Source organism: Polistes canadensis, unplaced genomic scaffold (assembly GCF_001313835.1).
Source record: "Polistes canadensis isolate GaletaPanama2010 unplaced genomic scaffold, ASM131383v1 scaffold_107, whole genome shotgun sequence".
NCBI lineage: Eukaryota > Metazoa > Arthropoda > Insecta > Hymenoptera > Vespidae > Polistes > Polistes canadensis.
The window spans coordinates 279,479-296,196 of record NW_014569654.1 but is presented as its reverse complement, the minus strand read 5'-3'; the positions used below and the strand labels follow the sequence as shown (position 1 = coordinate 296,196).

General features: G+C 31.3%; 1 protein-coding gene across 50 annotated transcripts in view; it reads left to right on the top strand.

The window, feature by feature from the left end:
* The window catches only part of LOC106787588 (calcium-activated potassium channel slowpoke), an 81,153-nt gene that overhangs the window by 27,504 nt on the left and 36,931 nt on the right, over nt 1–16,718 (top strand). For 28 of the 50 annotated variants that reach the window (XM_014750082.1, XM_014750069.1, XM_014750066.1 and 25 more), the window contains exons 6-8: nt 4,880–4,971; nt 12,498–12,608; nt 15,073–15,178. In XM_014750082.1, the coding sequence (XP_014605568.1) occupies nt 4,880–4,971; nt 12,498–12,608; nt 15,073–15,178 (309 nt within the window). Of the gene's footprint in view, nt 1–4,879; nt 4,972–12,497; nt 12,609–13,736; nt 13,843–15,072; nt 15,179–16,718 lie in introns of all 50 variants that reach the window. The other 22 variants (XM_014750094.1, XM_014750043.1, XM_014750090.1 and 19 more) reach the window with 3 other exon arrangements.

The following is a 16,718-nucleotide window of genomic DNA, read 5'->3' as shown; positions in this document are numbered from 1 at the left end:
GACTCTATATATAAACATCTCTCACACACACACACACACACACACACACGTTTATTAAATATATATATTATTATTTTGTCATACATAATTCGTCTATATCGTCATACGTTTTTCATTTGTAAATTGTACTATTTTGTGGGTTAACATATAAATTTTGGTGATAAATAAATATATGTGTCATATACATTTAAAAAATATATTATATATACAAAATACTTACATTATATTCACACACACACACACACGCACAGAGAGAGGGGGATTGGTAAATTCTTCAAACAACACTAATTATTGATAACTACTACTTATGTTATTTCGCGAACACGCGTGTGTGTGTGTTCTCGCATACGTATCGAAAAAATAATTTCTCGGTTGGATCTCTCTCTCTCTCTCTCTCTCTCTCTCTCTCTCTCTCTCTCTCTCTATCTCTCTCTACCCGTAGATGATGTACTCACTTTATTTTCTTTTTTCATCGGGCTTACGTTAACGAGGGAGGGGTTCCCATGATGCATGAGGGTTGAATATACACAAAAGTTCGGGAACGATGTTTTCGGTCAAAATGTTGAATTACGCGCAGAGGGATCGTCCGCTATTTTTGTTCTATCAACGAATGGGCGATGAAAATAAATAAATTTATAAAAAAATGTCGAATTTTCTATGCCGAAATAGAAAATATTTCGGTCGATTCGTAGAACTGGGCCTTACGCGATAATTCTATTTTTATATACATATATATATGAAAAGAAAAAAAAAATAGAAAAATTATTCGTATAAAAAGAAAATTGTTCGTACCCTTCGTACATACATGAGCATACATGAACGGAATATCACAGCCTCAGTAGTAATGATCTTAAACGAAATGAAAATAATTAAAATGGAAAAAAAAGAGAGAGAAAATGTAGGGATCACGTGTGCGCAAATTCAAAATCTTTCGCACTTAAAACAGAGAAATGGAAACAAAAAATGTTTTTATTTGACGAGAAATTCGGAAAACTCTCGGAAAATTCGTGACAACCCTTTCAAGAATTGATCTACTCTTCGAATAATATGTAAGATTTTCATTTTTCAATTTACATTTTACATAGATCAATCCGATTAACGCAAAACGTCGGAAAATTGTAAATAAAACTTTTTAATCGGGTAGGATTAAGTCGCACATATTCTTTTCATATTCAAGAAATTATTTGAATAATCGTACTATTTTTCTCTCTATCTCTCTCTTTCTATCTCTCTATCTATCTATCTTTCTCTATCTTTCTTTCTTTCTCTCTCTCTCTCTCTCTCTCTCTCTCTCTCTCTCTCTCTCTCTCTCTAATTCTATATACTCGAATGCGTAAGGTCCAGTTCGATCTAACCTTGACCCAGTTTGAGAACTTGACAAAAGTTCGATGCGACGAGCCTCANTCTCTCTCTCTCTCTCTCTCTCTCTCTCTCTCTCTCTCTCTCTCTCTCTCTCTCTTTTTCTCTTTCTCTAATTCTATATACTCGAATGCGTAAGGTCCAGTTCGATCTAACCTTGACCCAGTTTGAGAACTTGACAAAAGTTCGATGCGACGAGCCTCACGATTATAATTATGGAATTAAAAAGAAAAAGAAAAATTCAAAATCCAAAATTAGTATCGCGACTGTTCTATGGGGAAGATATAAGAAAATAAAATTAAAAAAACAAAAAAGAGAAAATAACGCATGTAAGAATAATTGGAAGACACAAAAGGGGAAAATTGCCACCACTGCTACTACTAATATTATTTATTATTAATTATTAATTAAATATTGAAAAAATATTATATTTCATTATATATATTACGAGATGATAATATATGAAATATATATGTTACCGTCAAAGCCAGAAATCAGGCATTACTATTAATTCCTCGGTATTACTATGAAAGTAAAGAGCCTTCAGACGAAGTCGGAAATAAGATTTTTTGAAGAGTTTTTCCTACGCATCGAACATAATACTTTGATATCCTATAGAATATCAAATTACTATTTAAACAACGTTGAAAAGATTACATTCTCCGGCACAGACACACACAGCCATACGCAACAACTCCTCCCCAAAACAACCCATACAGGTAAAAAATATTTTCAAAGAAATATCAGAGATTGCAATGCTATAAATTGTACAACTTTACTATTTCTTTGAAAAGTTTTGGTAAATAGTTTTTATACTAAAAGTGAATAGATTTTAATGAAACTTATATTAAATTAAAGAACACTCTTTTGTCTACGCGTAGAATACCATGCCGAGTAATAAATCGATCTGCAAATGTTCATAAAATGTCAGAGAATGCAATGCTGTAAATTGTGCATCTTTGCAATTTCCTTGAAAAGTTTCAGCAAATATTTTTTATACTTATAGCAAGCAGATCATAATGATTTTTATATTAAATTAAAGTGCATTCTTTTATCTACACGTAGAATACAAATTTGAGTTATAAATCAATTTGCAAAGGTTCCAAAAATGGCAAAGAGAAATTGGCGGATTAGGCAATGTGAATATTGCCTAAAACCAGGCAGCATTGCCGGAGGAGGTTTGGAACCTAGGCCGGTAATGTTAACAATGCCTGGTTTTAGGCATTATTCACATTGCCTAATCCGCCAATTTCTCTTTGCCATTTTTGGAACCTTTGCAAATTGATTTATAACTCAAATTTGTATTCAACGTGTAGATAAAAGAGTGTACTTTAATTTAATAGAAGTTTTATTAAAATCTATTCATTTTTAGTATAAAAAATATTTGCAGAAACTTTTTAAAGAAATGGCAAAGTAGGAAATATTTACAGCATTGCATTCTCTGACATTTTCTAAACTTTTGCGAATTGATTTATAACTCAAATAGGTATTCTACGCGTAAACAAAAGAGTGTACTTTAATTTAATATAAAAATCATTAAAATCCATGTGCTAAAAGTATAAAAAATATTTACCGAAACTTTTCTAAAAAATTGCAAAGATGCACAATTTACAGCATTGCATTCTCTGACATTTTCTGAACCTTTTTAGCTAAATTTATAACTCGATATGGTATTCTACGCGTGGACAATAGAGTGTACTTTAATTTAATATAAGTTTCATTAAAATCTATTCACTTTTAGTATAAAAAATATGTACCAAAACTTTTCAAAGAAATAGCAAAGTTGTACATTTTAGAGCATTGCATTCTCTGCCATTTTCTGAACTTTACATCCTGCATTTATAACTTGATATGGTGTTCTACGCGTAGACAAAAGAGTGTACTTTAATTTAATATAAGTTTCATTAAAATCTATTCACTTTTAGTATAAAAAATATTTACCAAAACTTTTCAAAGAAATAGCAAAGTTGTACATTTTATAGTATTGCAATCTCTGATATTTCTTTGAAAATGTTTTTTACCTGTATGGGTTGTTGTGGGGAGGAGTTGTTGCGTATGGCTGTGTTGTGTCTGTGCCCGAGAATGTATTCTTTTCAATGTTGTTTAAATAGTAATTTGATATTCTATAAGATATCAAAGTATTATGTTCGATGCCTAGGAAAAACTCTTCAAAAAGTCTTATTTCCGACTTCGTCTGAAGTCTCTTAACTTTCATAGTAATGCCAAGGAATTACTAGTAATGCCTGATTTCTGGCTTTGACGGTAACATATATATATTATTATGATGTCTCAAAGAAATCAAATACCGTGTGGATATTATTATATATCTACAATTGCAATGGTATTTTGAAATAGATTATACGTGTCGGCACATATATCTACTTGTAGTTTTCGTTAGGCTTTAGGTGTAGGTGTGTAGGACCTAGGTGTAGGTATATATATAGCCATTACTTTTTTTTTTAATATATATATATATATATATCTATATACATATATATACCCTGCCCTTTTACTTGGAACGTGTTTATCATTTTCCACGCATTTTACTATAATTGTTCGGGCAGTGGCGCTGATAGGGGTACAGCACTAATAATCGTGTCTCTATGAGTAGCCGCGTTGCCCAGTAGCTGAGCCAAAACTTTCTTCTGTTTTTTATATGTAAATGTATGACTCTCCTCGCCCTCGACACTTGAGAGAAAACAAAAAAAAAAAGTCGAAGAGAAGGACAGGACGACGGGAAATGAATAATTATGTTTATTAAGAGAAAAAAAAAAAAAAAAAAAGAAACCAAAGAATAATATAAGTTACAAGTAAAAAATCATACGGAGAATAAATAATATGTTTAATGTAGAACGTACGATTGAAAAACGTTTAGATGCACAGGAATAATAATAAAACAAATATGAAATATAGTTTATATATTTATATGTAATAAAAAAGAAAATAATAATAATAAAAAAAAAATATATATATAACGCGTACCTTTGCACGCGACTCGACGGAAATGCCACTCGGTATATTTCCTCTTTTTTTCTCTCTTTTTTTTCTCGCTCTCGATTTTTTTTTTTCTATCTCTCTATATATTTTTGTTCTTTTTTTTACTTTTTTTTTTTTTCATTGGGGGTATCTTCTTTATCGTCGTTACTATTTCGCAAGAAGGAAAAAGTAGAAAAATAAATGAATAAACGGCCAATGATAAAAAATAAGTTACGCGAATGGGGGAAAAATAAAATCAAAGGGAAGCGAGTGGGCGAATTCGTATGAGAAAGGAAATAAAAAGTACAGACAAAAAAAAAATAATAAAAAGGAACGTATAGAAAAAAAAAAAAAAACAGACGACCAAAGCAAAAATAGACGAAAAAAGAAAAGTAAAAAAAAAACGAGAAGCGGAAAAAAAAGGAAAAGAAAATATATAAAAGAGAATAAAGACAAACACGAACACACACAAAAAATTACAGTCAACCCTGTTACACAAGTGTATTGATGCGAGTGTTGTATTCTGTTCTATCACGCGATGTAGGCCATATTCGCCAGTTGTATCCCCGAGATAATTGACCTGATCGGGACGCGAAACAAGTATGGCGGCACTTTGAAGAACGAGCGAGGTCGCAGGTGAGAGACACTACCAGCCAATTAGCTTTCCCGAGTTGAACCACTTAAATATCCACTCTTTTCACGAGCCACCATAACCTGATCCAACCTTTCCTCAAACACGAGACAGTATGTATAATACTTTTAAACAATAACTAAAGGAACAATGTCTGCTTCTCTATTTTCCGATGGATTTCATTCCATCTTTATAACAATTACATTTTATACAATTTATACATACATACATACATCTACACGTACGTACACGCGTTTTCAAACTCTTCATACCTCATTTCCTTACTAAAATATTTTTTTTTTCTAATGATCTATTTGTTTATAAAAGTTTTTGATTCGTAATGTTAATTCCTTACAAATGTCATTTTGCTTTAACATCGTCATCGTCATCATCATCGTTTAGATTGAATATTCTGATTTCCTCCTCGTATTACCGGCACCATCCACTTACCGAGTCTGACTAAATCTTTCATGACAGCCTTCACTTACTCATCGATCTAACCGTCTGTCGTGTACTCGGTTTCTTCCTTGACTACTTATTTACTAACCCACCTGTTCGCTCGTTTATTTTACTTTATCATGAAAACGATGTACGCAGTGTATTATTACATACATATATAAAAAAAAAAAAACAGATACAACCACACGTTTCTCTCCACAGCGACATTTTCGAAAGAACAAAAAAAAAAGATTACGTATTTCTTTATACGAGAAAAAAATTAAAAAGAAACATAAACACAGAACAGAAAACAAACAATCATTATCCTTTATTTAACCAGAAACGATCCTCTTATCAAACTACCAAGAAAAATTCCATCACTCAATCCATTTCTTCTTCTTCTTCTTCTACTTCTTCTTCTTCTACTACTTCTTCTTCTTATTATTATTATTATTATTATTATTATTTTATCTTTACTTTATCACTATATGTGCGCTTAGAAACTATAACGTTAGCATATCACACTAAATCACAGAGTTCCACTTACTTTATCCTACATATTATATCTGCAGGAGACGAGTATCTCTCTCTTTGCAGAATTCATAAAAGGGTTCCTATGCTAATCAATGGACATCGTCGTTTGTGAACTCTAATGAACACTCCTACATTTCCTTTCTATCCATTTATCAACTTGTATAACTACCAGTGTCAGTCTGATTGCCAGTGCAGATACATATATATATATATATATACACACACATACCTAATCACATCTAGTAAAACGATGTTAGCTTGTTTGTGCACACTAATCGCACTTGGAACAAATACAGCTTTCTCCGGATTTGTTATCTCTTATAAATATTTCTCTCATTATCTCTATCTTTTTCTTTCTTTTTATCGATTTATATTTGTGAAAAAAAAAGAATTATCTTTTCCTTTATTAAAAAAAAAAGAAAAAAAAAACAATATAAAAATTGTAGTTTTTGCTAAAACAATTGACCATCTATCTTTTCTTTTTTTAATGCAATTATCACAATAACAAAAAAATATAAGTAAAAAAACCTTACTCTCATACGATAACAACGAAATAGACTGCATTTATAATTCGAAGAAAAAAAAATGAAAAAAGAAAGAGAAATGAAGAGAAAATGCTGGTGGCTCTGATTTTGTTTTTTTGTTGTTTTTTTTTTTTTTTCTAAAGAAAAAATCTCGTTTGTTCCTTTTATTTCTTTCCCTTTTTTTCACCCTTGTATTAGGACATTAGAAGCGTACAAACGATACGGTAAGCTTTAGTTGTGTTGTGTCATCGCAGCCGGAGCTGGGGCTGTATTTTTTCCCGAGTGTATCGAACCAAATGCCGCATGTATATGTCTAACATCCCTTTACCCGAACCCTCCGTTGTATTTTAAAATTGAGATTGAGGTCGCGTACGCACGTTTACAAGCTATACGTGTACGCTGCGTACGGTAGTAACCCTTAACGGTACGTTCTCGACAAAATTTTATTTTTCTAATTTTTTTTTAATTTTATTTCTACCTACCTCTTTTTTCCTCTCTCTCTCTCTCTCTCTCTCTTTCTTTCTTTGTCTCTCTCAATCTTACATCATCCCTGAAAGAGAAACGCGAATTTAACGAGAACGTGTTCGAACAAAAACTCTAAAAAGAACCGAATAATAATAACAATAACAATACAAAAAAATATATATAAATATTTTGAAAAGAAAATGACGTTTGTCGCGATTTCTATTTACTTTTTATTTCTTTTAACTTTTTTTTCTCTTTTATAAAAATTACAGTAACTAAAGTACAAAAACTGTAACATATTATTTCTTCGTGATTTTGGATAAAAGTTAACAATGGCTCTTTGTTAACAACCAACACCGTACGCTCGTTCCCGTTTGTATACGTGCGCATATCTTATTAAATATGTATATGCATACACGAGAGAGAGATATAATGTTTTTCTTGTATTTATTATATTAATTCATTCGGTGTGTCAAGATTATTTGGTGTTATTAGGAAGCATTTAGTTTTAACGATTACTAATACCGATGATTTCTTCCTTTTGTTATCTTTGTCTCTCTTTATCTTTCTCTCTTTCTCTATCTTTCTCTCTCTCTCTCTCTCTTTCTTTCTTTCTCTCTCTCCCTCTCTTTCTAATTTTCTCTTTCCTTTACCCTCTATCACAAAACCCGCTACGTCACCATCACCCACCCCGTTCCGAACAACGTTTTTATTAACCACCGTCAATTAAAACGTGCGAAGGAAGAGATGAAAAAACCCGAACAATTTGTTATTATAGATTCGATAATATCTGTGTGTGTGAGAGTGCGTGGCTGTGTGCGTTTGTACGTTCATACACCATCATAATAATATTATCTCTGTATTCTTGTTGTTGCTCTTGTTGTTGTCATTGTTGTTTACATATATTTATATTATACGTACATAGACAACATATTATGTATATATAAATATAGCGTAAGTGACGAATTTATCAGTCAGAGGCCGTTTGCTAAATTAATTCATCAAGAACAACGCGAGCTTACCAAATACATTATACATTGTAAATATATTATATATTATATATATTATATATATTGTATATATTATATATATATACGCTAGCCAAAATGGGAAGAAGAATTTTCGCTGATTCTTAATTTTTTCTTTTTTTTTTTAATCTTTTTCTTTTTCTTTTTCTTTTTTTTTTTCTTTCTTTCTTTTCCTTTAACACAACGCGTACACATTTTTCGTTTCGTGGTGAACTCGTAAAAAAAAAATGTGGCTGTGATTTATCGTTAAAAGAGTGAAATAAAATAGAGAAAACGGAGAACAACGGAATACGCGTCAACGGAAATATATTACATATGTATGTCTTTTTTTTATGATTTCTTTTTATTTTTAATCTTTTTCGTAACACCTATTGTGCGTTGTATATTACAAAAGTATAGATAAAAGGTAGAAAAGTCAACTAAAATCATACATATTTGACGAGTCTTTCTCTCTCTCTCTTTCTTTCTCTCTCTCTTTCTTTCTTTCTTCCTCGGTTAGTTAGAAAATAGAAAAAAGGAAGAAGGAAAAATAAGTTAAAAAAAAAAAAATAAAAAATAGAGAGAAAGAGACGCCTTAAGTCGTCAACGTCAACATCGTCACTTTACTTTTATCGTCGTCGTTGTCATAATTCTCGTCGTTGTTTCTGCAAAATCTTTTTCCTTCGTCAATGATATTTTTTATCAATCCTATATCGAACGTCGATTTCGTTTTTGATTTGTTCTCATCGAAAAAGAACGTTGTTTTTCGATAATATATATATATATATATTTTTTCTCCCTTTTTTTTCGGTACGACGAACCTATAAATTTTAAAAGGGAAAGAAAAAGAAAAAGATATTGTAAATAAAAAAATATTACTTACAAAAATACAACTCGCGAACACAATTAATTACTTCACACTGTCAATTAATTTCGATGGATAAAGAAATTATTTTTGCGCATCGGTGACATACTTTTTTATCCCTAACTACCACCACTACCATCACCACCACCACCACTACCACTACAAAATATCACATTGACCACTACTTCACCAATACACTTCCACCATTAGTACGAAATTGTCGGTATCGTTCTCGCGAATATTCTTATTATTATTATTATTATTATTATTATTATTATTATTATTATTTAAATTATTATCGCAATGCAGGGCGAGAAGAAGGAAAAACTAACAAACCGAATTTCAGAAAAGCGTGACATTAGAGCACGTGAGAGAGAGAAAGAGTAATAGCTATAATTTATTCTCTCTCTTTCTCTCTCTCTCTCTCTTTCTCTCTCTCTCTCTCTCTCTCTCTCTCTTTCTTTCTTTCTCTCGCACGAACTAGTGTAATATGTCACATATATTATTAAACACGCATACACACGTCTTAACATACTTATACATAGAATTTTTATTTTTATTCTATCTCTCTCTCTTTTTCTCTCTCACTCTTTCCCTCTCTCTCTCTCTATTTCTTTTTCTTTTTCTCAATTTTCTAAATAATGTTAATGAACTTTTTATCATTTAATGTGTAATGAATAAACGGAGAAAAAGAGAGAGAGAGAAATATAAACTTTGTTCTCACAATATATGATTTATATATACTTACATAAGTAAGTATAGTATGTATTTGTTGTAAATGTAAAATCTGTAAGAAAAAGCACTGACGTCTAAATACACAAACTAATACTTACACACAGCGAAACGTCGGCCTCCTATTGTAGAATAGATTTAATAATGGCAGTAGGGCTTATATCGATCACCGCCCAGACTCACTATGAATTCAATAGGATTGATTTATATTATATTTACTTACGTATATATTATTTTATATATATCTGTATATATATGTAATTGTACATAGATCATCATCTCACTTTCTCATTAACTCTCGTTCATCGAAATATTCGATTATTCGATTGTTATATAAATCAAATAATTAAATTCATAATGAGTCGTTTCGTTAATTCTTAGGTAATTATAATTATATTCGAACGGTAGAGTAATTTGTTAACCACTAATTAAGCATGCTAAATAAATATTGTCTCTTACGATCATGGGATCTTTTTTTGAAACTTTAATTTTTTTTTTTCTTTTTTAGATATCGTAATTAATTCATGACAAGGATGTGTAAATTTTGTATATAAAACGTAACGAGCCCCTTTAATTGCACTAATATTAATAAGCAGCACTAAACCTCCTTTTCTTCTTTTTTTCTTTCTTTCTCTTTCTCTCTCTCTTTCTTTCTCTTTATACTTTGTATATCTTTTTCGTAATATTGAATCCATCGAGAGTGTAAAAAGGAAAGGAAAGAAAAAAGATACACGTCAGCATCTTTAATGATAATATGCACACACGTGGCACGCAAGAGATTAATTTAAGTAATTATTATTATTATTATTATTAATTATCCGAATAGCGGCCGAATCTTGTGCTTGAGAATTTATATATATATATATATTATATACATATTAATACCACCATTATCACAACCACCAGCATCACTACCTGTACTAATATTATTACTATTGTTATTATTATTGCTATTATTGCCGCTACTACTCACTTGTTATTTTACTGCAAGAAAACAATTTTATTAATATATTCATATATATATATATATAAAAGTATAAGCCTGTATTATTTATTATTATTATTATTGTACAGTAAGTCCTTTGTCCGAATTTCTTGCTACTTTTTCTCTCCTATTGTAATGTATATTGAACATACATATATATATATATATATATATATATATATATACCTAGCACAGATATCTTACCATATAGGTGTGTGTTTAGTTGCCCAATCACGTTAGTCGGCTAAAAAGACATAAGCCGAGTCCCTATCGCAAATTATCGGTAAGTTTAGAGCATTGTTTGTAATTTTGTGGGTGTGTGTGTGTATATGGGTATACGTTATGTTTATCCTTACATGCATATATGTATACGCATAAATACATACATGTACATGTATGTGTGCGTATGTAAAACAAAATATAACAAGCAAGAAAAAAAAACCCGATAAGAATATTTTACCAACAATCTTTCTGCTGTTGCTGATGATGCTGCTGCAAATATTCTCCTCCATATTGGCAAAGAGAAAGTAAGCATAGAAAGAAGAATACGCGTAGATACGAACCGTCTCATACGCGCATCAACGATTAATTTTTTATATTTTGTCGATGATGATAGCACTAGATATTTTTTTTTTATTTAATTTTTTTATTTTCTTATATGTATGCGTATGTGTATACTTATTTTTTCTTTTTCTTTTAACATTAAGAAGCTACAAATCTCTCGCGCTAATTATTTTTCCTTTCTTCACCGATCTCATCATCGTCCAAAATGGCCGTTCGGAATGAACGATAAGTAATATAGAAAGAAAAAAGTGACGTATCGGTGATCTTCGGTGGATTTATACCTCTTTCTTTTTTTTTTGTAATTCTTCATTATTCTACGTATAAATCTACATATAAATTTACATACAGAAAATATTTTTTTCCCCCCGTTTCTTTTTTATCAACTTAAGAAACGAAATTACGCGCTACGAAAACGCGTTCTACTCAACATGGCGGCAGGCTAAAATGGTATACGGGTTCTATAAAAAAAAAAAGAAAAGAAAATTAAAATAGCCTATGATAGACACAGAGTGTGTAACGTCTAGAAACTGATATTTTGCTTGAAACAATATTTTATAAAAAAATACGAGAAATAAAAATGATTGTGAAAAAAAGGAAAGAATAATATTTATTTAAAACAAAACAAAATAATAATAAAACAAAATAAACGAAAAAAAAATAAGTAAACGACAAAACGAACGGAAAAAAAAAAATGGAAAAAGAAACAAAAGTAACCGACTTCACTTTTTTTTTCTCTTCTCTCTTCCTGTCGTCTCGTGCACAACGTTTAATTTTGTCCACGTAATAATAAATTTGCATGAGTCTCTATCTCTCTCTTTATCTATATTTATTTGTCTCTCCCTCTCACATTATCTCTTTATCTCTCTCTTTCTCTCTCTCTCTCTCTCTCTATCTCTCTCTCTCTCTCTTCTGTACTTACTTTTCTTTCTCTCTCACTCTCTTTCAACTATTATCTTTTCTCTCTCTCTCTCTCTTTCTCTCTCTATCTAACGTTCTCTTCCTCTCTCTGTCTATATCTATCTCTTTATCTTGATCTTTCTCGGAGTAAGACACGTTCCGAGTAGACAGCATAAAAAGAATAAGATGAAGATGTTAAAGGTAACGGAGAGAGGACGGAAGAAGAGAGCGAAAGAATTGTCGCGCGAACGTGCTAGTTGATTGATCTCTATTTTTATATGTATACGTATACATACACACGCATACATGTATGCAAACATAATATATATATATTATGTATGTATGTAAATATATTAAAAACGACGTATGTATGATGTGTATAATGTATGTATACATATATATGTACATTGTTTTAGAGCGTGCACACAGTAGTTGCTTGAAAAGACTTTGATCCTTGAATAAATCCGCTTACCCTGTCATCCCTTGCGACAGACCTCTAATATATTTTTTGTGTTGACAGACATATTGTCGTGTGTGGTCATATCACCTACGAATCGGTCTCGCACTTTCTCAAGGACTTCTTACACGAGGATCGCGAGGACGTCGATGTAGAAGTTGTCTTCTTGCATAGGTATGAACATCGGTAACAATAAAAAGGAGAAAGAAAGAAAAGAAATGAAAAGATATAGAGGAAAGAGTAAGGACCGAGTTGATACCACCCTATTCGATCATCGTCTTTTATTTTTTAATCATAAATCTTCTTTTCTTTTATCCATTTATCGATCTATATATTATATATATAGTATTTTTTTTTCCTCATATATATATATATATAATTATTTTTTTTCTTTTTCTTATTATTTTCATCATTTACTTTACTATCGTTCCTACCCCTCTTCTATCGCACGAGAATCAGTGGAAGTCCTTTATTCTTTATATTTACTTTTTTGTTTTCTTCAATATTATAAAATATAAGCTACAAGTATGCATAAAGATGGCGTCATTAACACAAAATATGTTTTAAGTAAGTCTACTACTGTCATATCACAATCACAAAGCAGTCTTACACATTTCACCCCCTTCAATGTTATCTCATTATATATATATATATATATTATATATTTCCTTGTTGGAATACGATCATATTTTATATAATCGTTCCATTACGTCATAACCATATGCGATATGGCGACATGGTGGTGAGTATACGTCGCCATACGTTTCAAAATATTCTCTCTCTCTCTCTATCTCTATCTCTCTCTCTCTTTCTATCTATCCCTCTTTCTCTCTCTCTCTCACTCTTTTTCTCTCTCTTTCTCTCTGTATCCCTCTCTCTATCCCTCTCTATCTTTTTCTTTCCCATCCATTCGATAGACACTATTTTTCTATGACACGATGAAAGGGCGATCAGACGGAAGGATCACATAACTCGTTTAATTTCGCAACGATGAAATCCAACTGGAGAAATATGAACGAAGAAGAAAATGACAGATAATAATATAAAAGAAAATTAAAGAGAAAATATACATGGAATATATAAAGGAAACACAAGATACGTCCTTTCAAATTTTCCCGCGTGAGTTGTTGTCTAAATGAATTCGATTGATCGATCGATCAAACGAACGACTGAACGAACAAACGAACGAACAAACAAACAAACAAACGACTTTTACGTTGCTAATTCACTCAGAACAGTGTTTCTGAAAATGGGTAAAGAAGTCTGATCGCCGTTGTCGTAAGGAGTGATCTGTTTTTTCAGGAAAGAACCAGATCTCGAATTGGAGGGTCTCCTCAAGAGGCATTACACCACTGTGGAGTTTTTTCAGGGCACGATGATGAATGCCGTGGATCTGGAACGCGTCAAGGTATCCTGAACCCTAGAACAATTACCACACGACCAAATAAAACAAAAAAAAAAAATATATACAACAACCAACAAATGAACTTCCATCAATCTAGCGATACGTATTATATCTCGAAACGAAAGCCCTTCACGCGAGTTTTTTCTTCTTCTTATTCTTCTTCTTCTTATTCTTTCCTTGCAGCTCTTTAGGTTATTTTAAACTCGGCTGGATAATGAGAAAAATACGCGTCGTTTAAAAATATATTCACGTTTATCGTGATCCACGGAAACATCGATAGAAAATATATCATCTTCGTTTGCCTATCTCTATCTCTTTCTCTCTTTCTCTTTCTATCATTGTCATTATCATTATTATCGTTATCGTTACTAATCTTTCATCATAACTGTTATTATTATTATTATTATTATTTCTTTTTTTTAAATTACTGTAATCAATATATTTTTCTTTTTATTATTAATTATTGAGAATTATTTCGTTTGTTTATTTGAAATGATTTAATATTATCGACTATACACTAAACGCGCGCGAGCGTACACACATCATATACGCACGCACGCAATATATTATGTAGAATGCAATCGCCTGCGACTGCATGGTATGCTGTATTGAGCTATTGAGCCGAATCAGCGTGCAGTAGAGACTTACTTAGATCTATTTAGCATACATCTCGATCTATCGTCGATAATCAAAATTATATATATATATATAGATATATATAGAATATCCTTGACCTGATATTAAATAATCTAATTAACAAAAATGATTTTTAATTATTATTTTAATAAAAATTTAATTATTTTATCAATCTTAAATCGCGACAGTGATCGAGCGTGGATGTTAATTTGTATTTACTTTAATATCGCTTTAATTATAAAATACTATTATTATATTATTTATTTCATTGATTTAAACACATACACATATACGTTTCCATATCGCTATATGTGTGTGTGTGTATGTAGATTATATTTATTATGTATCTATTTATTTATTATATATATATTTATATATAATATATATAAATATAAAAATAATAAACCAAAGTAAAAAAAAAAAGCATATACACAAGTCGGAGATACTTCGGCGAGCTAGGTGCACGTCGAGTGGTTTGACGATATATTCTCATACTCGCTGTGAGAGAAAAAGGATGTATCGCTGAAAATCCAAGGTGAACGTACATTTCTAAAAGAAATATCTATCATTTTGTCTCGGACTCGTGCAACCATTTAGGAAGCCACCAGATCTCGAGCTGGAGGGACTGTTCAAGCGACACTTCACCACCGTGGAGTTCTTTCAGGGGACCATCATGAACCCCATTGACCTACTACGGGTCAAGGTGAGTCTTCGAGGTCACGATTAAGACGTCGATGATACTTGCGTAAAATAATACTTATATTAATTATCGTTACCTCTATCTCTTTATCTTTTTCTTACTATTACCCTACCAAACTGATGAAATTTCCTGATGAAATTACGCGTTCTCTTTTGTCGAACATTAACGACGATTATTATCTATTTCTGTATTTCTACTCGCGCGATATTACAATTTTATCCACGAAATTCCATGAAAATCCTTTCTTTGTCTCTTCGAATATTCGAAACCAACGATTATAGTTTATAGGATGATTATTGTTTGTGTATTGAGTCCCAAAATTTCCAATTACGTTGCTATTAACATTAACCGTGTCCGCGAAATATTTTTCCTACCTAGTTTTATTCCTATTCTATTTTCTCTCACTTTTTCTGCCTATCTGTCTGTCTTATCGCGCCTGATAAGCTTTCATGCGTGCTTTCATATGTTCTTTGTGTGTGCGTGATAGACAACGCAAAGCATCCAGACAGTACAATATTTCTATCATCCTGTATTTTCGAGAGTACATTAAAAAAAGAGTAACAGTATTCATAAAAAAAAAAGGAAGGACCTTTATCCTTATTTTATTACAAATGATCCCTCGTTTATAAAAATAAAACAAGTAACATCCTTGTAAATTTGTCTCCTTATACATATGTATTAATACGTATACTTTTATACACGTATATAATATACATAAGTATATAAATATATGCATCTAAAGATGCATATTTATTTAATTCCTTCATTAAATGTTCCTCGAAACTTTCACGAAAGAAAGGACGTAAATGTAACCTTCTTATAAAGGTTATGTGTTTCACCCACCGGATAAACCCATACCTGCTATCATCCCGAGTGGGGTAAGTGTTGGGAGATTATTTGGTAGATGCGAAATGGCCACATCGTATTCTCTCCTCTTAATTAATTATTAGAGACATTTTTTGGAACGTTAGTTTGAATCTAATATTATTTGTTTTGTATTATATTAGCAAGGAACTTTTTCATTTTTCATAGAGGTTTTACGATTACCTCTTTCTCTCTCTCTCTCTTTCTCTTTTTCTCTCTCTCTCTCTCTCTCTCTCTCTCATTATGTTACTATATTTTGAACTACATATATATATTATATATACATATATACATATATATTATATATATATATATATATATATATAGATATATACATAAATCATTTTTGCGTTGTGACGTTCTTTTGGCTGCGTTCTTATCTTATTGCGTAATTGATGCTTCGTAGTTTTCGTCGAGCTTAAACTTCGAGTCTTGATAGTTCTCGTTAGTTTGGCATGATAATTAATTCATTCATTCATTAGTTGATACGTGCAGATACACGTGCAACCTGCGACCTGCGTCACCCTACAATCCCTCTCCTGTCTTTCCAAAAATTTCGTCTTGGCAAATCTCATTCGATCGATCATCTTTTTATCCATCTTTCTTCTCTCTCTCTTTCTCTCTCTCTTTTTCTTTCTTTATCTAGACAAATACATTTACATATGACTCAAGAAGCGTT